The 24834-nt window shown below is 27.5% G+C and overlaps 2 protein-coding genes across 4 annotated transcripts in view; one reads left to right on the top strand and one right to left on the bottom strand.

The window, feature by feature from the left end:
* The window catches only part of LOC135924425 (ATPase family AAA domain-containing protein 2-like), a 22940-nt gene extending 8719 nt beyond the window's left edge, over positions 1–14221 (top strand). The window contains exons 13-31 of the mRNA XM_065459482.1: positions 24–145; positions 758–938; positions 2783–2912; positions 4122–4180; positions 4677–4804; positions 5626–5811; positions 6390–6522; positions 7151–7244; positions 7410–7608; positions 8152–8434; positions 9258–9385; positions 9530–9680; positions 10143–10299; positions 10588–10727; positions 11721–11807; positions 12800–12867; positions 12928–12967; positions 13041–13441; positions 13519–14221. Coding sequence (XP_065315554.1) covers positions 24–145; positions 758–938; positions 2783–2912; positions 4122–4180; positions 4677–4804; positions 5626–5811; positions 6390–6522; positions 7151–7244; positions 7410–7608; positions 8152–8434; positions 9258–9385; positions 9530–9680; positions 10143–10299; positions 10588–10727; positions 11721–11807; positions 12800–12867; positions 12928–12967; positions 13041–13441; positions 13519–13554 — 2723 coding nt within the window. The 3' untranslated portion in view covers positions 13555–14221. The remainder of the gene's footprint in view (positions 1–23; positions 146–757; positions 939–2782; positions 2913–4121; positions 4181–4676; positions 4805–5625; positions 5812–6389; positions 6523–7150; positions 7245–7409; positions 7609–8151; positions 8435–9257; positions 9386–9529; positions 9681–10142; positions 10300–10587; positions 10728–11720; positions 11808–12799; positions 12868–12927; positions 12968–13040; positions 13442–13518) is intronic.
* On the bottom strand, positions 13935–24834 carry LOC135925048 (lysophospholipid acyltransferase 2-like). Of its 3 annotated transcripts, none has more exons than XM_065460198.1 (14): positions 24688–24834; positions 24502–24647; positions 24380–24460; positions 24241–24333; positions 24084–24194; positions 23910–24040; positions 23698–23789; positions 23543–23650; positions 23171–23261; positions 21535–21636; positions 20832–20969; positions 17519–17781; positions 17133–17284; positions 13935–14780 (listed from the first exon to the last, which is right to left on the bottom strand). In XM_065460198.1, exons 1-14 carry the CDS (start codon positions 24769–24771, stop codon positions 14699–14701), a joined length of 1674 nt encoding a protein of 557 aa, XP_065316270.1. In that variant the 5' UTR covers positions 24772–24834; the 3' UTR covers positions 13935–14698. The 3 variants fall into 3 exon arrangements, with proteins under 3 accessions (XP_065316270.1, XP_065316271.1, XP_065316272.1); XM_065460199.1 differs by having other exon boundaries at positions 23698–23786; XM_065460200.1 differs by having other exon boundaries at positions 24241–24282; positions 24688–24833.

Below are 24834 nucleotides of genomic sequence, written 5' to 3'. Positions count from 1 at the left end.
TATTTACAAAAAAAATTATACAGGTTTCACTGGGGCCGACATTAAAGGACTATGCACTGAGGCCTCTTTGATCGCTCTCAGACATAAGTACCCGCATATCTACACGTCTAATCAAAGGTTGGATATCGACGTTCAGGCGATCAAGGTTTTTTAAAATCAAAATCATAGGCCATTTCCAGACAGTACGTTTTTTCAAAGCTGTTTTTGGGTACTGTTACAGCAAGCAATTTTTTATTTCTATAAAAAATGTTAACCTCTCGAATTAATTTTTTTTATATAAATAATATTTCTTTTAAAAAAACAATCTAAATCCCCATTTTTTTAATCGTAAATAGACAACAAACTTATTTGATTTTAATTACGATTAAATGGCGTTTTGAAATGTGGGTTAGGATTGTTTTTTAAAAAAAATAATATATTATAAAATTAATTCTAGAATTTAACATTTTTTTGAAAATAAAAAAAAAATTGCTGGTAACATTACCCAAAAGCCGCTTTGAAAAAATGTTCTGTTTATAAATGGCTATATACGAAATCAAAATATTTTTTTTAATACGATTTTAAGAAGTGAATTTAAACATAGAATTTATGTTTGTTAGTTATATTAGTTTAATATAAATTAAGCAAGAATAGATCTAAGACGCATAAAATACTCGGTTGTATATTTTTTTTACCAATATATACTCAAAAATATTTCGTAAGCCACTCTGAGAACTCTTCTTATTAAAATTATAAACCCTATATTATTTGGTTTAAGGTCAAAAAGGCGCACTTCGCAAAAGCCTTTAAGGTACTTATCCCATCAACGCTGAGGCATAATAAATTGTGGACAAGGGATATTCCTCATTCCTTAAAACCGCTTTTAAATAAGCAGCTGACGGAATTACGAGCCAAGATCACGCAAATTTTTCCTCCTACTCGTAAAATTTTTGGAAAAAGTTTAGCTCAATATTTTTTGTCATTATTTTAAGATAAACATATGATTCATTTAAATGAAAATTTAAAAATAAAAATATATTTAAGAAAAGAGGATTGCGTTTTAATTAAATATCAGTCTGACATATCGCTAGCACTTGTAATTTAGGATTTTCAGCGTTGCTAATCACCCATTGTCCTAAATATACAGTGAAAGGGGGGATATTTTTTACCAGATGTTAAAACAAAATAAAATGATATTATTGTATTTTTATTTTAATCATACTTAAACATTAATCAATGTTAAAAAAATATTAAACAACTTTTTTAAATGTCACACTTAAAAAAATTTTTATAAAAAAATATAAAAAGTTTTGTCATCACATATCTTCTTTTACTTAGTTAACGATATTTTATGTAGAATAATTTTAAAAATAATGATAAAATATTCATCTTAGTTATTAGATCTTAGTCAAAATCTTTTATTTCTGAAAATAGTTTTTTTTTCTCCCACTCTATTTTATCATGTTTGAGATATAAATTTAATTCAATATTTTATTCAATTCATATATTACATATAAACAATATATAATAAGGAATATATTCGTAATTACACTAATATTAATATTGATTATATAAAATATTTAAATGGTAGTTCATAATCATCCCAAATTTCTTGCTAAGTAGTACCTATTTAATTAAAATATTAAAAGTTAATGTAATTTATTATATAATTAGATTACTTTAGTCAATTGGTAGTCTACGATAGCCCAGCTCCAAATAGTAATTTGTCTTTCAATGTTTGATATGTCCTTTATTTTTCTCACTCTTTGTTTAAGAGTGAATTTTTTTAAGGGATCACCAATAATTTCTAATCCCGTTTTATTTTATGAATCGAGATCTTCGATATATTAACAAATCTCACAATCTTCATCTGTTCCTCCTCTGGCATAGGTAAAATTTTTATTACCATGTCAATCTTTTCTTTGTTCCAACAATGGTATGTTCTTTTCGGATTAGGAATAATTGAGGAGAGGATGATTTGTATTTTCATTAATGGTAGCTAAAGAATTATTATTTGTGGAAATGTTAGAATATGATTGATTGATAATTTTCCATCTAATTCTCATCTGAGATGGGCAAAGAATAATTTACAGAAGTAATTGGGAATAAAGGAGAATTATTAATAAGTGAAAGATATTAAACATCGAAAAAGTAATTAATTAAATTAAATATGAAAATATTGAAAAAATATTGTAAATACGCTTTTTATGTAAAATTATTTTTTTTTAAATTGTACAAACTTCAAGTGCGGCATTTTTTAAAAAAGTTGTTTAATATTTTTTTAACATAAATTAATGTTTAAGTATGATTAAAATAAAAATATAATATTATCATTTTATTTTGTTTTAACATCTGGTAAAAAATATCCCCCCTTTCACTGTAACCAATCTTTCTATTATAAATTTTTTAACCCTTTTTCTATATTTCAAAAAATGTTTTTTTTAAAATAAATCATTCAAAAACGATAATAGAATAGCGACAAGTTATAGTTGGGTAATTTACTATATTTTTAGGCTTTTAACCAAATTTTTAGCTTGCTAAAAAAATCCCGAAAACTATTACTTTTAGCATCTGAGTTTTTCTTAAAAATATAGCAGCTCACATTTAAAAGAAAGAAATATAAATTAAATCGCCTTAATGCAAACGATTTTATCGTGCAAAGCGCCTATAGATTGAGCCAAATTGGCCGACACAACTGTAGCGGCTTAGGGTTTTGAAATTTTATAACAAAAACCTATCTTTTTATTTGTCATACACAGAAAAAATATACAATTTTTTTAAATTCTTCTAAAACCATTTAAAGCTTGCACAAGTGAAGGGGAGGAAAGTCATGATAGCGATTCAGATGACGCGATGTCCCGGTCTAGTTCCGTGGCCTCAGAACTTATGAGTTGTTTAGGCAATTTCAAGGACCACGAATCAAAGTCTATGAGGTCATCTTATAAAAAAATGAATTGATTTTTTTTGAGATATAGTTGCTATATCGATACTCCAGGAATGTAAAATTATTTGCCTGGGTGAATGAATAAATCTTGAAGCTATAATTTACGTTATCATTTTACAATAAAATCAGTTTATAAACCTGTACCATGACAAATCCAGTAACCCCAACCGAAATTACAAATGATTTACACGTGTATATTGTTCAAAATCGTAGTTGAGTCATTTTAAAGCGTTTATTTAGGGCTTAAAAAATTGTTCGTTGCTTATAACAGAGTTTTGAAAACCGTGGAAACAATGTCAAACCTAAGAATCGGAACCAGAAATCTCTTTAAAATGTCGGAACCGGAAGCAAACCCCCTTTAATTAATGCGCAGAAACCGAAATTGGAACCTTCTTTTTTTTTAAACAGAGTTTTGGTAACTATAGATTTATAAATGGTGAGCTGTTATGAGGATTTATTTATATTTTTTTAAATAATGGGTTCTTTTTCCGGTTCAACGCGGTTTCCAGGTTTTGTAGTTTTAATTCTAAATTATGAAAATCAATATGGCAAAAGACTGAATTAAATAAACTACTTAATATGAATCGCTCAACATGTCGGACAATTATAAATTAGTTACACTTTTGTTTGACCCGCGTCCGGGACTAGCCAAAGTGGATTCCAATTGAAAATTTTGAGCAAGGTATTTTAGTAGTTCTGGTTTTATAGTTCTCCAACTTCCTTTTTTTTATTCAAAGTTCTAAAACCCTAAAATAAGTGTAGAGGACTGGCGTGGGCCTGTACCTGGCCTGTGCAAATATTTTTGGAAAAGCCCATATATTGGCTTGCCCTCGTTTTAAAATAATTTTATACGAGTTATCCAGCCCGACAAATAATCATTTTTAGAAAAATTTTGAACTTCAGTCCCAGCTTTTAAAAAATATTTTTCACAAGATGTCAGGCCGATGTTCCAACCTATTTTCTGGATATATAATATGATTTGAAATGATTAAAATAGAATGAACTGTTAACGACCGTCTTTAAAGGAATGCTTGGATAATTATTTCAAATAAGATAGTGTATGAAACCATAACCCACATGCGCAAACTATTCAAAACGTGAGGAGAAATTTAATATAAATCTCTTCGATATTCAAGCGAATGAGAAGATCAATTCGATTTAAATTAAATCAAATATATATTTTTTGTATTATATTTAGAAACCCTTTTAAATCTCACACATTCAGACCACGAATCATATTGACCGGGCCCAATAAAGGTTACTTCAAAATTATTAAATATTTTCATAAATTCAACCCTCGAAAAATAAATGAACATAATATATATATAATATATAAATAAATGTTTACCTTAATTTAAATCAGTTTTTGAAAAAAAATAATCCTATAAATTTTTTGTGCAAAAATCGATTATTTTTTTAAAAGAAGAGAAATTTTTAATCAAGTTTTTAAAAATGACAAAATCTTTTATAAATAAATCTTTTCTAATATTCACGTATAATAAAGGTAGAAAGAAAGAATATAATGAAGTTTTTTTTCAAATTCTTAATTTAAACCAAATTAACACTGAGAGCCTTTCTTTATCTACCTAATCTTCGATTTAATGTAATAAGTGAAAATAATTACTATTAAGATTATCCCCTCGGTTGAACATTTTATATATTTACTAAATTAAATAATAAAGATAACGATGATAGGCATATACAATAATTTACTTATGTAATTAACAAAAAAATTAATAACCGAACAATAAAGGTGCCGGTCAAACCTCTTATTTGGCTCCGGCATTGTTGAATGATATGGATGGCATACCGGTTAACGTTATAGATGTTACTACTTTGTATGGGAGTAGCTTTAAGATGGCTGAAGAAACGTGTAACGAAGTATGTTATATAAAAATGGATGTAATTTTTTGCAAGGGAATAGCAGATGGTTACGAGGGTTATAGAAAAAATAACTTTAAGGTGAGGTAATTTAAAACTTCTCTGGTTTGTTTTAAACTCTGCGAGAAGCTTATCATTGTGACAGTGGCGTTGACAAGCGTAGGGATATGGATGGAGTTTGAAGATTACCTCTCCTTTATTTCATACAAAATAAGATAGGGTAGAATTGTGTATTCTTAATAATTTTATTAAGACAAACTTCTATTTAAAAAGAATACGTGAAAAAAATCGAAATAATGATTATTTCTCAAAAGATGTCTAGCCACATTAAAATTTTTAGTAAAATTTTCACTAAAAGTATTATAAATTATATTTGGAAAACGGGACTCTTCCCAAAGACCCTATAATTCGTATGGGATTCACGTTTGACCTTTTCTAATTGTAAAAGCGCACTTAGTATTACTTTACTAAAACAATCCATCAACCCTAGTCTTTGAGGGTTAAGATAAATAATTTAATATAATCGTTTTCAGTTTCACATTATTTCCAAAAATGCCACGACTATTATGACTATTTTTTTATGCCACTGTTACTAAGTTATTAAATATCAAAGCTATTTTTTAGCGTTTTCGATCACATACGCATTTAAAGTAATCCTCATTGTAATTTACCTCACGTTATGATGAAGCTCTTAATTATTTTTTTTTAAACTATTACGCCCTCTTTTAAATTGTCCTACAATTAATAGACACGAAACAATTAAGAAATAATTTTTAATTCTCCTAATGACCTCTTTCTTTTTTTTAACAAATACAACCCAGATATTTAGGGAGGCCCAACGACTGGCCCCCAGTGTTATTTATCTTCCTCGTATGAATGAGTGGTGGTCCATTCTCTCGGAAACGACCAAAACAGCTTTCACTACCCTCGTGAATGGGCTGCCAACAAACTCTCCCATACTCTTGATGGCTACCAGCGATTTCGAATATGAATCCCTTCCTGAAACGGTTCGAAATTAATAATCTATATTGTATTTTTAAAAAAAACTTCCAACGTTACGTGTGGATATTTATATTTGACGATTTTTTTTAAAAAAAAACAAATTTGCCATGGCTATAAGTTTGAGGACGTAATCTGTTTTGCTTTGAGTTAATAGGTTAGTTAATCTCCTTCATATTATGTTTTGACTTATGGGTACACGCAACCGGTGGTCGGTAAATAGTTCGTACTGAAATTTAATTCTAGGCGAAATATATACGCCTATTTATATGTAACTCTAATAAAAAAAATTGTGAAATTTTGGAATTCTACTTATGAAGAAAAGTTTGGCCAACATCAGACTCTTGCCCCTAATAAAACCTCATCTGGCTTGACCAACATGTGAAATCCCCTAATTTAAACTAAATGTAAATAATTGTTCAGTATGGCTAACTCTGGTTGGACGTAGCACAATTCTTATATTTTTCATTATTTTTTTTATAAATGGGTGTAAATTTTTTTAACGAATAAATTATATTTTTCAGATTTGTATATATACTAAAATATTAACTTGAGTAATTTTCTTCTTTTTTTTACGGGTTTTCAGATCAAAGAATTTTTCGATGACCCTTCGCACGTTTACCACGTCAGCTGTCCCGACAAAGTTGAAAGGAAAGATTTTTTTTCTTGCCTTCTAAAAGAACGATTTTCGGATTTGAAGAGCCAATATCTTAAACGGCGTAAAAAAAATTATTGAATAATTTTATAAAGAATCTTTCTTACATACGGTTTCCTTCAATTAAACTCAAATTTAAAATGCCCATCGCGATTTCTAAGCACCATAATATTTCACCAATGAATATGAGAAGTAAGGCCTGATTTATAGTAAACGCTTATGTTCGAACTTGCGTTATTTACAAAATCAAGCCAATAAATAAGTATAATTTATAAATATTGAGCGTTTTGATGAAAACGCTATGATAAAATCTGAAAAATATATGTTGCAATATATATTACAAAAATTATTAAGGCCGATAGCGTTGAAGGACGCGTCGCTTGAATATAACGCGTTTACTATAAATGAGGCAAAACGCATATTTATAGTGTAAATTTGATTTTCAAACCTTTTAAGTTTTAAATTTTTAATTAATGTCAACTCCCCCATCTACGACATTCCCCGAAATACATAGTCTCTGAAGAAATTCAGGTTGCTAATAAATTGCTGGGGTTCTAGAATAGAACGGTGTTTACTTAATTTATGAGTCATTAGTATTTCTTAACCATTTATCTTAAGGGCATATATACATTTTTATTCCCATATATTTTGGTGTAAGAAATATACGTATCTTTTCTTTGTGTTTCAACTAGTAATGTACCCGTCGCTTGGCGATGTCCCGAACGTCGATCAAAATTGTCACCTCCGTGGGCGAGATTCGGACATAATGACGACAACGAAAAATAGGTTCGAATAATTTTGATTGAAAATCGAATTAAGATTAATTATTCAATTTAATAAAATATGATTATATTTTATTTGAGCATGAACTAATTCTTTTGATCAATTTAGAATGCTGCTTATTTTCAGTTTTTTAATCACAATTATATCCTAAATGAAATTATGTGATAGAAAAACCTCGAGTATGACTGCCAATTCGTTTGGCCCAACTACCGATATCCGAAAATTGACCCCCCGAGAATTGATCGACGTACGTGAGTCGGAAGAAAACACGTTGAGGGAATTAAGGATATTTTTGAGGGACGTTTTGAGCCAGCTGACTAGGGATAGAAAGTTTCAATCCTTTGCTAAGCCCGTCAATCCTAGAGAAGTAAAATCATTTTTATAATTATGACAACAAAAAAAAATTTGAAAAAATACCTTTCTAAATGTTGGATCGAATTTTTTTTTAAATACTAATTTTTATATATTTTTAAATCTTATGCTTTAATTATTTGCCGTGTCCATTTTCCCATTATCTTTCTTCCCTCTTTTCTTTCTAACTACGCAAAACATGTTTTTTTAGAAATCCTATCTTGAAGTACTTTTAGAATGGCTAACTCATGCTCAAACGTTTCTTACTTAATATCAATTATTTTATTCGCAAAAAAGTATTTTTAAAACTTTCTTTTAATCTAATTACCTCTCACATCAGATCATAAATTTCAATTCCCTATGTACCATTATTTTTGTCAGTTTCTGAATAACATTGTCCAAACCACATATATTTCACCTTTCACGTGGCTTTTATAAAAATTATATATGATTGAATTGAAACAGAAGATTTTACTATTTCAGGATGTTATGAGTTTTTTTCTCACTAATACAAATATTCCTTTAAAACTCAAAAGCCAAATATTCAACCAATTAAAAGGTACCCGACTATTATGTCATAGTAAAAAGTCCCATGGATCTTTCTGAAATGAGGCATAAAATCGACTCGGGTTCTTACCCAACTCCCTCCCATTTTCTTTCCGACATAGAACTCGTTTGCCGTAACGCGCTTGAATATAACCCGGATCACACGCCGACCGATAAGCTCATACGTCACAGAGCCTGTTCGCTACTCGATGAAGCCCGCTCCGCAATTTATAAACAGCTAGAACCGGCTTTTGCCCAGTTATGTCAAGACATCGAGCAGAGTCGACGAGAAAGAGGTTTTTTTTTAAAAAATTATTAAACAGGAAAATCCATAAAATAGGAATGAAAGGGGTGAAGATCTGAAGATTTTTTAGAATCGAAGACACTTTTTAAAGGTGATTATTTATACATCCTTAAACGCCCGTCATTAATTTTTCTAAAATTTAAGGAATATCACTTTCTATATAAAGCATGATATGCTCTCTCTCAAACACTTCACGATATATTCGTTTAGATGAATTATAAACTATTGGAACGGTCTTTTTAAAATACTATGCCAAGGCTATTACTCCTCATGCATAGTTTTTGCAATTTCGCAGTGAATTAAAATATTCTCTATTTTTTATTCTCGCCCCTGATTCGCGTTAACCGTGAATAAAAGGTTACCCTGCATTCACATGTAGCACGAATTCGCGGCTAAGTATACAAAATATGGTTGAATTTTTGTGTATAACTATGAATGCAGGGTTATATAGTATATTTTTTTTAAAGCCTGGCATAAGAGTTTAAAAACACATCTTATTGTTATGAGATTTAGTATAAACGTTTTAATTAGAATATATCGATGGAATGGTATTTTAAAAAAATAATAATATTAAATAAACTATTTTGGAAAAGCATTTTTTCTGTAAGGAAACAAAGTAGAATGGCAAGACAATTTTCGATGATTTTTGAATCCTTGAGAATAAATTTAATCGGCATACTTTTTCTTAAAAAAATATGCTTTAACTGATTTGATGAATTAATCTTCTAAAAACATATACAAAATTTATTAACTAACTAAATTAGGTCTTAATTAAAAAAATTTTTTAATGAATAATTTATATCTTACGATTTGAGGCGAAAAGGTAAACTCTCTACCACCATTTTTAACCGTGCCATCTAAAGATATGAAAGACCAAATATTTTCCTCCTATTACGAAAACATTAAATATGACCCCATCTACAGATCTCGCAAATTGAATAAAGTACAATCATTAGTCTAATTTTTTTTTGAAATTTCTCCGCACAATGCAGGCGTGATTTAAAAAATATATATCCCAATCACCCTGGAACTATTTAAAAAATATTAAACGTGTATTTTTCTTTTCTTTAAAAAAAACTACCTTTAGAAAAACAATTATCAGTCGCCCTCTCACGAAAACACAGTCATCAAGGAAACACGATTGAGTTTGAAAAGCAAAAAAAATTGCAATCTTAATATATCTTCTTATTCTCCTCATTTGCGGAATCAAGAACTAGTACCCAAAAGCTTCTCTAATGGTGGATTATTATATACACCTTATTTTATGAATAAAATTTTGAGATATTTTTGGGGGTTTTTTTAATGACTTAAAAAGGATATATAAATATCTCGTAAAAAAAATTGGAATAGTTCTCTATTATTAATAACAGTTAACAGTTGTCATTAGTATATTTTACAGAGCTACTAACCCGTAAATTTTTTTGGCCTGGTTTTTCAGGTTCAAAACTGGATCAAAATCATGAACCTGGTTATCGAACTCACCCGGTTCACATCGTTAGCTTCGGCTTGGAGCCCCTGAAATTTTAAAATGTAAATGATAATGAACACGTATTTTGTCATAAATTAATAGGGAAAGTAATAATCTTACCTTACCAAGTGGAGTATCTTATTTTACAACAAACACTTAAACATTTACACGTTATATTAATGATATATATCATATACTATTTTATACTCCCTCCTCGGAAAACTATTGAAAGGACTGCCAGAAAATGGTAATGACCTTGTAAGGACGCCCCTGTCTAATGATAGGGCTAAAGATTTGACTAAAAATGCTAAGATTTATTTGCGGAAGCAGAAAAAAATTTCCATCTGGTGTAAAAGTAGTAGGAGACGCAGATTTAAATCCAAATATAGGTAATAAACATTTTATAACAAATTAATGTTTTTTTTGTTCAATTTGCAATATTTTTTCTAAAAGCTGCTAAGCTATTTATTAAATTAAAATTGTTATAAACCAATTATGTATAAAAGAATTAGGATTTATTAAAAAATATTAAGTCATAAAAAGAAAAAAAAGAGTATTATAATATATTGTCAATTATGGGTCGTACACAGAATAAATATTCTTGTAATGATAGAGATGAAAATCTATTATTATAAAACGAGATCTGTTTAATTTAATACATTTTAATTTATTTAAAGGAGACCTAACCTTAACGAAGGAACAACAGTTAGTTATCTCCATAACAGTAACACCATGTTAGAACCCATTACTGAACCAATGGAATCGGATATTATAACTTCCACGAGTCTTGATAATTTTAGATCTTCATCCTTAAATGGTATTGTCAAACATTTTTAATTTTTCTTAAAAACAAGTTTTATTTGTTGTTTAAGACTCACCCAACCCGCAACGGTCTCCTGAGGAATCGATTGTTTTAAACGGGCTCGTTTTCTAATTTTTATTTTGTAAGTGGGTCTGTCCAAATCGGCTTTATTTTTAAGGTCGACATTTGTAAAACAAAATTTTTTTGTGAGTTTTGATATGAATATTCTTGTTCAGTTAATTTCCTTTTCCCCACATTTACCCTTGCTTATGATTACCTTAAAAATTTTTTTATATATGTTCGCGGCAATGTGTTTTTTTTTCAACTTTAAATTATTTTTAGCGCCTTTTTTAAAATTTTTTTATTTTACCGGATATGTATTTTAACATATTTCGAACACCTATCTTATATAAAAAAAACTAATATATATTATATTAATTTTTTAAAAGTTCATGGCAGGGTAAGTATTCCAAACATGATGGAATACATTTCTGGTAAAATCAGATTTTTAAATTTTATAAAAAGAGCTCAAAAAATGATTCAAAGTTTAAAAAATAACACAAATCTGTTTTATTTTAAAAAAGCAGCACATTTCTTTTTTTCTGTTAGAACAGGACATAAAACTGCCTTACCCTTCCATTGACAATTTGCGCGAATTCACGGCGAAGAATAGGAAAAATACACCATATTTTCTATACTATCAGACAGAACTTTTTAAAATTCATTTCCAAAGGACAGACTCATTTGTTATTTTTTTTTATTACTGATTATCTGGCGTCTGAGAAAGTTAGGGACCATTTTTTTTTATTCTTTTTCTTACTTTCATATTTTTTATGCAAAAAAGTAATAATTTGACAAATTATCATCCATTGTTTAAGTAAATAAAATTAGGGCTGCTGGAAACAGCCTAAAAAATCGCTTTGAAAAAAAAAAGAAATGTTATAAATGGCCTTAGAAAAATATTATATATTGCATTATTTTTTGTTGTTTATTCTAATTTTAATTAAGCCAAAGCCAGGAGAATGTTTACTCGTTCATTAAAGACAATCAAACGTGAAAATGATGAGGTCAATGCTTTCAAAATTGAGCCTTCAAGTTTATATTCTATTTAATTAAAGCACTTTTTTCGACCCCAATTTATACCGGGATATTAAATACGGGATATGCCCAAATCATTAATTGTTTGTAGAAATCAGGTTTATTTTTAAATTTACCAATTGTTTAAAATTGGAGTATTAGTATGACTTTAAATAATAATGGAATAAACCCATTTATTTTATACCTATATTCTTAAATTTCCCTATTGCTAAGTAAATTTTAAAAACTACAGTTTATTTTTCCTTCTCATTCCTTTCCTTTTGAAATTCTCTAATCAAGGAATTTTTGATCTCTGAAAATTTTTTTGAGAATACTCTTAACAGGATTTTTGATCAGATTTTATCTAATATTTAAAATCATTTTTTTAAATTTTGATCATTATAAAATTTTGAATTTTATGATTGAATTTTATTATTTAATTCCTAAGTTAATTATTAATTTTTGTCAACTCCCCCTACTTCATAATGCTTAATTATAGTTAACTTTCTATTTACATATTTTTAAATTGTCCAGGTAGGAATTTTACGTTTAAAAATCTATTTATTCTTTGATTATTTGAATAGAAATAAGGTTTTTTTTTAATATTAAACAAATATCCGATTTTTGACTTAGAGAATGACCAAAATATAATCTAATAATAAAATCTCGATATTTAATTTTTTAATTCGATAATTTTTGATTTGTTTTAAATAAGTTATTTAAAAAAATATGGCATTTTATATATTAAATAAAAGAGGGATCAAAATAATACAATAAGTTGATATTTCTCCACTATATTGGAGTTAATTAAGAAACTTAATTATATTGCGGTATCTGATACAGTAGTTTTGCGATAGTTAAACTTCGGTCTTTTGGAGGTTTACCATTCCTAGACATTTTCCCCATATTAAAAATTAGAATTTAAATTTTGTCATCGAAAATGATGATTCAAATGAGCATTAAAACGTTATCATTTATATAATTCTAGTTCTTTTTTTTAAATTATAAAGAAATTGATCCCACGCTAACTACCTTAACCCCCAAAGATTTCGAAACAATTGATATTAATGTCGAAAGGGTATAATCAATAAAATTTATGTTCGCAACTCATAATATAATTTATCTAACTCTTAAATAGAATAACGATTCGCCCATCGTATCTCCTTCATCTCCTAGAGGTATTTTTGATCTGAAAAAAATAACTAACGCATTTTTAATTACCGCGTGTTTTAAATTATGTATTTACACTAGGATCATCCCAATTTATCAGGTATAGCAAGAATAAGCCGCCTTCTTTTCCCTTAAACTTCTATCGAATTATCAACCAATCCATACTCAATGAAGTGGACCAAAAGACGTTAGGTGACCTCGAAATTCAATTTTTAGGATTGCTAGATGCTTTGTTGTTCAAAATGGTGGAAATATCGACGGGATTTAATATAGATAAACTGGAAAAAACGATTTGCAAAATAAGCAATATCGCAAAGACATTTATTGATAACTATTTGGATCAGCTTAAAAATACCTCTAATAAATTACACACTGAAGGCACGGAAGATGGAAAAAATGTTAGCTTTGAAAAAAGTGAAAAAGAACTAGATCTTATAGTCATACGAACATGCTTGCTTAAGATGGAGTGCCAATTTTTGAAGGTTTAAATTTTTAATTAATTTTTTTTTACACATAAAAATTCGAATACTTTTTATTACCTAATTATATTTCGTTATAGGAATTGGAACCCGATTTACAATGCTTATTTTCTTAGCCGACATTTAAACAAGGCAATATAGAATAAACAGTATCTTAAAATTTTAAATTAAATGCAACTATTTTATTTTTTTTTTAAAAAATTTATATTTATTTTCATGTTCACACTGCCCTCCCTGAGATCTGCCTTTATTAATTTAACGATATTTATTGTAAGCAAATATATATTTTTATAATTGTATCATTGAATGGTTGATATTTTATTCGTCTTTCCCATTTATGATAACCTAATCAAGAATAAGGATGATTTTATGCGTTCTAAAACCCCTAAATATAAAAGTTTTCAATATAAAGCACTGCTGGAAAGTATTTCGTGCATTACTCGATGGCGTGGCCTTATATAATTGTGTAATATGTATATTTTATAAGCTTTTCGAAATTTGGAATGCTTTTTATTTATTTTTGAATTAAAATTTACCCATGCATTTCTTATATATACAATTTCCCTTGATGGAATTCATGTTTATTTAGTGCATTTTTTTAAAAAAAACCTCATTTATTTTATAAAATTGTAATAGTATTCAAATAACGAAATATTCTTTTTCAAAATTTTAAAAAATAGTATTTTTTATTATAGTATTAACAAAAAATAGTTTTAAGAATTTCGCTATTTTTATTTGAAATTTTTATAAATTAAAAATATTAATATTTTTTTTAAAAAAAAACATTCCTTATGTTATAAATAATTTATCAAAAACTTTGCAATGTTTAGCAATCATTTTTTTCACAAAATATTTTATAATTTAGTGCGTAATTGTTTTATATATATATAAATTGTATTTTTTTTCCCATCGTATTTGTCAACGTGTAATAATAATAAAGTCTAAATAAATCTTCAGCAATACATTTTTACAAAAAATAAATAAAAAATTTTTTTTAAAAAAATTCATAAGCCCATTAGGCATATAAATAACAAACGACTACAAAAGCATTTATGGCGGTAACAAATTTTATAGGAAAATGACGTCGATTTTTTTAAAAGAAAACAATATGAAAAAAAGAAATAGCTACCCAATAATATATTTTTTTTTCTCCCAATTTTAAATAATACGCGAAAATTATTTTGTCCAATTTTCCATCCGCCAAAGATGCTAATTAATTGTTATTAGTAACAACCAAATTTATGTATCGAAATTTCTTCGTCAATCTTTTCCTTTCGGAGGTTTTATATAGAAGGTTAGCACGCTTATGATAGCTAATACGTGAGGCCAGTAATACATGGAGCTGTTATTATCAAAATAAAAAATATATTATTTTTATCTGAAATTGCGTAAATATGATGAGTAAATTAGGGTTATAAATCGTAAAACTTTTAAAAAAAATTTGATTTATTTAATTTTATCTAAAAAAGGTTTTCAATTTTAAAATAGAATCTTTCTTTGAGGTCACCTGTAATAAGTGTTATATTTTTACCAATAACTTTGACAAAATTAAGAGCTTCCTTTCCAAACGTGCTCGTGACCATTGGTATAAAGACTGTTCGTTAGGCCAGCATATTTTTTTTAAAGACTTCTGTCTTTTCGATGGCAGAAGATGAGAAGTTCGTATTTGCGGCAAAATCGATGTGGTGTATTCCCTGGTCAGTGGGAAACCGTTCGACCAGGAAATAAGGGATATACCATCCGGGCGTGAGCGTTATCATTTAAAAAACTCATTAAGAGCGAATGGGATTCTAATTATTTTGAGGGTAGCTAGGATAGTGTTAATTAATGAGGTCCGCGAGAGAACTTGCAGTGCACGGGATGGTAGGCATTTGATTCAATGAGATTGGCAACAATCTATGTAAATGGTGGGTACAAGCATTACAGCCAAGGCACTCTTATCTTCTGTCATCGTAAAGGAAATCATTTAAAAAAAAGAATATGCTAGCCTCAGGAATACAGACTTTATACCAATATTCACTAACCTTTTCGAAAATGAGGCGCCTGCAAAAAAAGGAGAGAGATTACAGGCAACCCTAACGAAGGATTCTACTTTCGTGAGCAGATTTCCCTCGAAATTTGTCGATCCAATTCCTTAAGCAATCGGTCCTCTAGAGTGATATAAAATTGTATAAAAAATTTTTTTACTTTCATTATCCACTCTTAATTTTATATCGATGCTCATTCTGATTCTTAAATAAAGTGCATATAAAAAAGTATCCGGTCTTTCTTTGCATTAAAAACCCGTGATCTCTTTCAGAATTAGGACTCGTGGGCTGAACCGGGGCCAAAAAAGCCTTTGTCAAATTTAAAGTTATTATATAAGTTGATACAACTAGAAGTATTGCGAGGTACCGGGGGGCCTAAGACCCCCGCTAATTTTTATTTTTAGCCCCCTTCCAAATTTTGAGGAGGAGCTGAGTCCCCTCCAAAAAATTTAAATCTTTTTTCAAATGTGTTAAATTTGAATCCATATTCTCTTTATCAATGTTATAAAATTTAAAATTAGATAGTTAAAAATCTTTTTAAAAATTTTATTTTCATTATTTTTACTTCTGCTTTATTTAAAGTAAAGAATGAGGTTAACCACCAACAAGTAGTGGAAATAATAGCTCCATTTTTAACCCGTTTTGAGCCAATTCTAAAAAGGCTAAACCGAATTTTTAAACGAAAAACTATAATCTAGTTTAAAGGATAGCTCAATCTAGAAAAATATATTCTCGCATCTAAGCTTAGCGAATTTTTTCGATGTTAGGATTTCACAGATTTAATAAACAGTGTAGGCAAAAAATAATGCAATTTTAACAAAATCTTTTAAATTTTTAAATAGAAATTTCAAATAAGTGAGTTGTTAGGATATAAATCTATTTAATTTTTTTTTATTGATTGACTGATATTTTTTAAAAATTCATATCAATAGGAACATGTTGACAAAAATTTAAATTAAATGAATAGAATGGGCTTCAAATAATAAATCAATAAAGATATTTCTAATGAAAATTTTTTAAAAATATCCTTAACTGTGTAGATATATCAAAAAACTTTCATCTTATGGATTTTGATCGTCGATTTTAGATTAAATAACTAATATTTATATATATATTAATTGACCTTCGATAGGAATGGATTCCAGATCCATCTATCCAAATAATATAGAAATGAAATCCTTTTTTTTAAAGAAATAGAGCCCAAAGAAAACGAAGAAATGAAAGATTTATGGAAAATATTTTTTGTTCATATTTACACATATTTAAATTTGTTTAGATATCGGTGATAATAAATATGTTTTATTTTTAAAACTACGAATATGATATAAAACGAGTGTATAATCCTAATTCATAGTTTGAATGAGCATTCACATTTAGCATGAATTCGTGTCGAAGTTTACAAAATATACTGTATTTTTGTATATTTTTATATACTTCGCCACTAATAGGCGCTCTAACTAGGTATGCGGGATAATTGTAGTAAGAGAAGTGAATTGTGAACATATAGAAGGATAACAACATATTTATGTCGAAAATAAATTAACTGTAAAAATTATATTATCATAATGACTATATTTTATATTAAAAACGTGTTAATATTAATTAGACAGAAAGAGGATATTATGTCTCTAAAAAAATAATACTGTGAAAAAAAAAATGTTATTTACCTGTATACAATAAGGCTCGGGCCATGTTTGAGAAGAACAAAGGGTATACTGAGATAAGCTATGGCGATTCGTGTCAAGAAAAATGTAAGGACATCGTAAAACCATTTAATATATTTGTTGCTTACGAAATATTTGCGATATTTACGTCGATTCTATATATAAACATATATATTAAAAAATTTTAAACAATAGCTTCCAATAAAGAAAATTAAGTATGTGAATATCGAACTTAATCATGTCCCTATATGAAATTCGCTCATAATGATAATGGAGCTACATTTAAACGATTCATAAAATTCGGTGATTTTAAAATTATGTTAACTATTCTATTCTATATCTCTTCATTCCCATCAAAATCATCAAAAAAAAAATTACACAAAAAATACCATCTTTGCGGCTTCGGTGAAAATCGCCCCAGATACAAAAGTAATGTAATAACCGGGCCAGAACCCGTGCCACATGGCCGAAACTAGGTAAACACAAAGTGTTCTCTGATATGAAACTCTTTCGTAAACTAAATGTCTCAGCCAAGCCATCGTCGATAAATTCCAGTTATTGAGGGCCGAATGGAGAGAAATGGAGGTTTCAAATCCAATTATATCTATGTTTGATATCAGATCCCAGCGCGGTGTGCCCCGGATTCCAATAGCTTTTTTTTAAAAAAATGAGTAGATAAGGTTGAAGTTTAGTGAGTAGGATCATTAAAAAAATTGCATAGAAGCTTAGACTAAGCCAAAACATAATATGCAGCGGTGAGCTGCCAAAATTTTGATAACCCGTTATGATTTTTAGGATAGCATGATAACCCACATGGAGGGGAGCTTTCTGGTCAGGCGGATTGTCATAAAATTAAAATTTCGAATGAAAAGTTATTTCTATCATTGTTTTATTCAGTAACGTGAAACCCAGATCCAATTCTCCATTAATGGAGATTCCCAATAGCTAGACATATTCAGTGTGGAGGGGGAAGGGAAATACATTCAAAATAAACATAATATAATACGATAGTTTTAAAATAAATTAATTAAACGTGTGGGTAACTTTTTTTTTCATATGCTATAACATTAAATTTTTTTTATTAATATATAGAACGAGGCTTCATAAGAAGCTGTTCATAATTCTTTTAGGCAATAATAAGATACTTTTACTCATATATAATATTTTCAAGATCTTTGGCATATTTTTTTCGGCTACAATTGCTAATAGTCCCTTGGATGTTTTCATTTCGTGTTTAGGGGGCCCAAAAATTTCTTTGCTCCTCGTAGCTGTAGATTGATAAAAATGTTAACTGTGCCTAATATCACTTGTTCTACCAATTTATTTTGCTGTAGTAAAGATTAAAAAGTTACTTTTCGGGTCTAAAAGGTAAGACTCGTATTGTTTTCATTTTTAACTAAATTTGACTTCCATAGAAGTAGATTGACCAAAATGTTGGCTATGTCCCATATGACTTAAGCTACTGCTCGGGACCAAAAAGGCAAGACTCGTATTGTTATCTTAACTAAATTTGGGTTCCAAAATTATTCTTTAAATTTTCCAGAACCCTGATATAGTTTCATTAATTTATAAGCGTTTATCGGTCATTAACGATAATTCCCAATATTATTGTTATCTTAACTAAATTTGACGCCTGTTTTTTTCATAGGTTCTAAAATTATACTTTAAATTTTCTAAAACCCTGATATAGTTTCAGTAATTTATAAGCGTGTATCTGTCATTAACGATAATTCCTAATAATAAGCGATCGTTATTAAACTTCTATAGCGATTCTTAAATGATTTTATTGTTCCTGGAAAATTAATTGTACAAAACACAGAATAATCTTTCCAAAATGCTTTATTTGTCGTTAAGTATTGTCTTTCATAAATAAATAATTATATATACACTTGTGAATATAGGATCATTTATAGGAGGAGACGGGGTTATATTGTCCATAAAAAATTTAAGTGCTATAAAAAAATAAATAAAGCAAATTTCCCAAAATTTTTAAGCGTAGTCTTATTCTTTATAAATATATCTGTATACGGTAGAAATTAATATATAGAAAAAAAATCATTTTTATTAATATAAAATTTAAAAAAATGAAAATGAAAATTTAAGATTTATGAAAAACATCCAGGGCACCTATTATTTTTCACGTAGCGTGTCAGCTTCTTTATTTTTAGATTTTTTATATATAAAAATGTTATTTCTAACTAAATAAATGAGAGAGAATAAATTTTTAAATTCTTAAAACAATCATAATTTACAAAAAATAAGTCAATCATCTTCATATTATCATTCGTAGCCCTAGACAAACTAGTGGCTACTAATATTCTTCTAAATTGAGCTGAATTCAGAACAATCCTTGCTTAAAGTGGCTAATCTGATACTTACCCCGCCAAAACCTGTCCCAGGTCTTCACAATTAATTAAAATTTAAATTGAAGATATTAAATTGCTAGAAATATCAAATTATTTATATATGATGAAATTGAGTTTATTTTATCATTTAGAATTGATAAATAAATTATATGGTTACTTTTGACGTGTTAAAATTTAAATTTGCATTTAAAATTTCTCAAGAGCAATTCTGTGCGAAACATTTTTAGACCTATTTAAGCACCTTATTAAAATACATACTTTGATTAAAAATTTCAAATTCTCAAAGTTTATAAGTTTTTAAATTATTTGAGAAGAAATTATTTGCCCCGAGATAACACTATCCCCGGTTTCCCCTTTATATATATATATATATATTTATATTTATAAAACTTAATGTGCAAACTAGTTCACTTCTATTAACAACCATGGTATTATAACAACCAATTAGGGCGATCTGACAATAGCACGGGCTAATAATATCTCATTAGATTATTCTATAATATTCCCCAAAAGCTCTTTCTTTAAAAAAGAGAAGGATTATTAAATGTGGAAAAATATAAAAAATAACTTTTTAAAAAATACATGTGCCAAAAATGGACAAAATTCGAACATTAAAATCAGAGTTTGAAACCTGGACGTTTAAAATTTTGCGCGATTCATTTTAGAGGTTTAATTTTTTTGATCACTATAACAATTTGGAATCGGAACCAAAGCACCTCTAGTTTGGGTCGATTTGGTGAGATTAAGATTTAAGCCAAAGTAACATTATGTATTCGGGGAGATTTTTCTCATAGATGGCAGAATGGTTTGTTGGGTTTACATAATATTATTTTGTCTAAAACCTTAATCGGGCGATTTTTAAAAACCTAAATCGGGCCATTTAACAACACAACCTGGAAGACTACATGGAAGAGTCCCAAATTTAGGATTCAGAACTTGGCAGTTCCAAATTTATGATCAGTAATCTACCAGTTAAAATTTTAGAAAACGAAATCATTTTTTAAAAATAATAAATTTAAAATTTTACGTTTAAAATATCACGATGAAAACTTAAACTAAGTATATAAAATTATTTTAGGGTAGATCCAAATCTATTCTATTTTTTATTTATTTAAACTTTTAAGGAAATTGTATGGATAAGCTGCGTCTATATATGTTATCACTTTTAAAAAGGTTTTTTTTAAATTAAAAATCCTACATTTACATTTAGCACGAATTCACGGCAAAGTATATAAAATATGCGCGAATTCGCGGGGTGGTATATTGTATACCTAGCAAATCCACACAAACTGTGAATGCAGGATAAAACAGCTTTGGAGATTAAGGTTTATGTTACTTGATGAGGTAGGGACATTATCTGGATCCTTATTCTTTCCTCTGACATTGGTAGTGATCGCCTCGTCGTTGGTATTTGATTCTGACGATTCAACGAACCCGTTGAAACCCAAGCCAGATACATTGCTAACTAGATCAGCTGTAATTAATTTATATATAGAGAGAGTTGATGAAAATAATCTATTTTTTGAACAAGAAAATTGGATACAGGATACGACATTTTAAAAAAAACATATGTTAAATTTGTTAAAAAAAAATAAGCTATGAAAGTAATGGCGAGATTCTAAAATTTGAGCTTAATAAATAAAAAAATCTCATATCATTATCGTTAAAAAGTCAATTAATTAACATCACGTTTTATCTACATTTTCTTAATATTTAATTTTTACTATCCTTTATTATTTTATTTTTTTTTAAAAAAAAAACAAGGTCAATTGACTATATACATTTAAATTTAAGGGAAGACTGGCAATATAGCGTAAGAAATTTATCTTAAGCTTTTTAATGTTACACGCCATACGAACTTTTATTAAAGTCGATAACAATGGCGTCGATAGGGGGAAAAGGGAAAATCCCAGAGCGCTAAAATAATATTCTTTAAGACAAAAAAAACTTTTTACATATGCGTAAGCAAAATATAAAAAACGGAGAGCAAAATATTTGATCTTTTTTTTAAAAAAAAAAAATTTAAGAATATGTATAACCGCAAGTCCATGCAAAATAGTATTTGATCCTTTGCATAGCGTTCGATATCCATAAGTAAACGGTTCGGTCGAACAAAGAATAATTGTGGATGAAACTGTAATCTCGGATTTTATGTCAGGAAAAATAAAATATTTATAAAAATATATAACAATACATAATTTTTGGCGAATGTAAATGTCCTGAACGAAAAGGCACTGAATAAAAATACCCAAGAACAAAAAAACGTTGGGCAAAAATACCTTAATTTTTGAAAATTTTTAAATGCTATAAAAATATAGATAATTTAAAAAAATTATCTCTTTCATTTAAATTTTCTTCAAAAATTGGGGGATTTTATCCGGTGTCTTTCAGTCCATGGGCATTTTAATCCGGAGTACTTTTGTTCAGGTCTTTTTGTCCAGGACATTTATGTCAATTATTCATTTTTGGCATATATTCAAGAATTATATTTTGGACATGTTTTTATTTATATATTAAAAAAAACAATGCTTATTTCTTCTTTTTCGATAAAAGTTTGTGAATCGAATTTATTGATATTTTAGAATTAGCCTAATATAACAATACATAATTTTTGGCATATATTTTTGAAATATCAATGATCGATGATTTTATGTATTAAAAATGTTTACTAATTAAAATTTAAAAAATGATCAGAAGAATAATTAATATTGTTGAAAGTTATAAACAAATGTTATTTAATTTTTATTCAGGATTTGAAATTGCTCTTCAAAATAAAAAAAAAAATCTTCAAGGATTTTTAAATCTCAGAAGATATTTTTACGCTGTGGCCTAAATATCAAAAATTAAATTCAGAAACTTTCGTAATTTTAACGAAAAAAAAGAGCTATAATTGTAGAAAATTTAATAGGTTTCAAAATTTTAACATAAGATTTGATTAAAATTTAAAAACTTCCGATAGTTTTTTATTTTACCTTAGAATTCCACATTTTTTTTGCAAAAAATCTTTCATAATAAAATCGCAATATTTTTTTGATCTAAAAAAAAATATTCAATTTTATGATCATAGCTCAAAATTTTGAGCAAATTATTTAAAAATCAAAGGAATATAAATTTAGCCGCCAAATATCATGTTATAAAATAAGCCATTTTCTTTTTTCTTTAATCAAAATATAAATTTATCAATTTTGCAAAAATATTATTGTCTTATTAAAATTTTTAAAAAAAATCAAAAACAACATCCTTATTTGCTACAATTAGAGGTGTTACCGATATAAATTATTATAGGCCAATCTGATATATTTGGCGATATATTATATCGATATCTGCCAATCCAGTTTTAGATACTAACATTTTAAAGAAAATGTCTATTGGGAAAAGAATAGAAAATAGAAATTATTTATTCCTAATTAAAAAAATGATTACTAAATTTTTTGTAAGTAGATAGTTATTAAGTCTGTATTAGCTTATAACAAATTTTTCAGTTGATACCCACTTGCCTTTTTTTTCTAAAATTTAATATTATTATTGTATCCTGTCCTTTTGATATATCAAACTGGCCAATTTAGAAATGTTTAGCCAATAAAAAAATATTCTAAAAATAAAAATAGAAATAATCAAGCATTTTTTTTTAAAAAAAATGTCCACTATAGCTATATATAAGATTGTGTGACTCACTATGGTTCAATTCTATGGGAAACAGTGGTCTGACTATAACTAAGGTATAAGCCAATGCCAATGCAGTCATAAATTTCGTGAGGCATGGTTTCTTATAAATAAATATATTCATTATTTTAGATTTTAACCAATTTAAGAAGAAATTTTTGTTCAATGCTAAAATCAGAACTAGTTATGTTGTTATTAGTAATATTTAGTTAATTTTATAATCATATTTTAAAAATATTTTAGGATATCTCTAAATCAAATAACCTTAAATGGGCAAGGAATGTGTTTTAGATTTAAAATTTTTGAAATTTACATTATTATTGATTAATTTTAAAGTAAAATGAATGAATATTATTAGAGGAAGAAAGTTGTTTATAAACTAACTAAAGCTGAGATTTGGTATATAGATTCAATAGTGTAGTTGTTATTGCATTTTGATATATTTGCATTATCACTATGTGCATAACGATTTTTAGTACATTTGTCATCCAACTATTAATAAAAATATTTTAATTTTTTTTATAATATATAATCTTAACTTGGTCATTATTATCATTGTTTTGATCACTCTTTAAAGAACCATTTTGAGATTTTCTAATGAGCTCTGATGTGGTTGAAGTAACTTCATCTGCTTTATTAGTAAGTAGAAATTTTATAAAAATATTCAGAAATGTACTATTAAATTATAACATTTATTAAATCTTAATAACATTCAAACTTTTTTATTAATCAAATTAAATTGTCTATAAACTTTTAATATGTTTGGTAAAATTTTTCCCATTTATAAACTCTATGTAGTCATTATAAAAACATAATGGTCCAGTTAGAAGTGTTTGAAAGTGAAAGCAGTAACTTAAATATTCAAGAATATTTGGTATTCGACTAAAAATTTATAAAAATGATAAATTTAAGCTAAATTTATAACTTTATTGCTCGTTTTTTAATTAGTGGTGTTTGCTGATATTTTAGTTTGCATGTTCCATCATGTAAACTAAATGCTAAATTTGTTAATTTTTGTGTCATAACCATTAGTGGACTAAATTTAAGTTTTATATAATATATATAGCATTTATATGTATAACCCAGTAATATCTAAAGTATATGTATGATATTTTTCTGTCATCCTTGAAAAATGTATAAATGACAAATAAATGAAGACAAAAATAGATAGAAATCTAATATATATAAAATAATATTAAATTAATAATGTTAATTTCTTACATATGGAAACGTTCTACCTTTGGGGATAGATAAATAAAAATATATGAGATTGAACATAGTATAACAACATGGAGGCAATCACTATAGATTTTTTTTATTAAAATATGATAATATAATCCTACTTCCCAAAACAGTAGTATAAAAATACAAATCCGATTATGAGACAATAAGCCATCCGAACATTATATGATGTTTTTAAAGGATTTAGTTTCTTACGTAATATATAAGCAAGAATTAATCCCAATAATTGAGTGACAACAAAATTTAGCTAATAGTACATTAACAAAAATATATTCTTTTTTAATTACTTGATCTATAGGTAAATTAACTATATCTGATAATGGCTCTAGATATTTAAAGCCTCTATAATTGGGAACTGAGAGTTCGCTCATAATACTAATATTTGCATATATATATATAAGATGATAATCTGATGATCTTAAATTTAAAAAACA

This window comes from Gordionus sp. m RMFG-2023, chromosome 2, assembly GCF_954871325.1.
Source record: "Gordionus sp. m RMFG-2023 chromosome 2, tfGorSpeb1-WG-v2, whole genome shotgun sequence".
NCBI classification, from domain to species: domain Eukaryota; kingdom Metazoa; phylum Nematomorpha; class Gordioida; order Chordodea; family Parachordodidae; genus Gordionus; species Gordionus sp. m RMFG-2023.
This window is presented reverse-complemented; position numbering and strand designations above follow the sequence as displayed.

Coding starts and splice junctions, on each gene's coding strand:
- LOC135925048 (XM_065460198.1), bottom strand. CDS start 24,771: ATGAGCGAACTCTCAGTTCCCAATTATAGAGGCTTTAAATATCTAGAG. Junction 24,648..24,687: donor TTAATTTACCTATAGATCAA/GTAATTAAAAAA, acceptor ATGTACTATTAG/CTAAATTTTGTTGTCACTCA. Junction 23,262..23,542: donor TATACCAAATCTCAGCTTTA/GTTAGTTTATAA, acceptor TTTATTTATAAG/AAACCATGCCTCACGAAATT.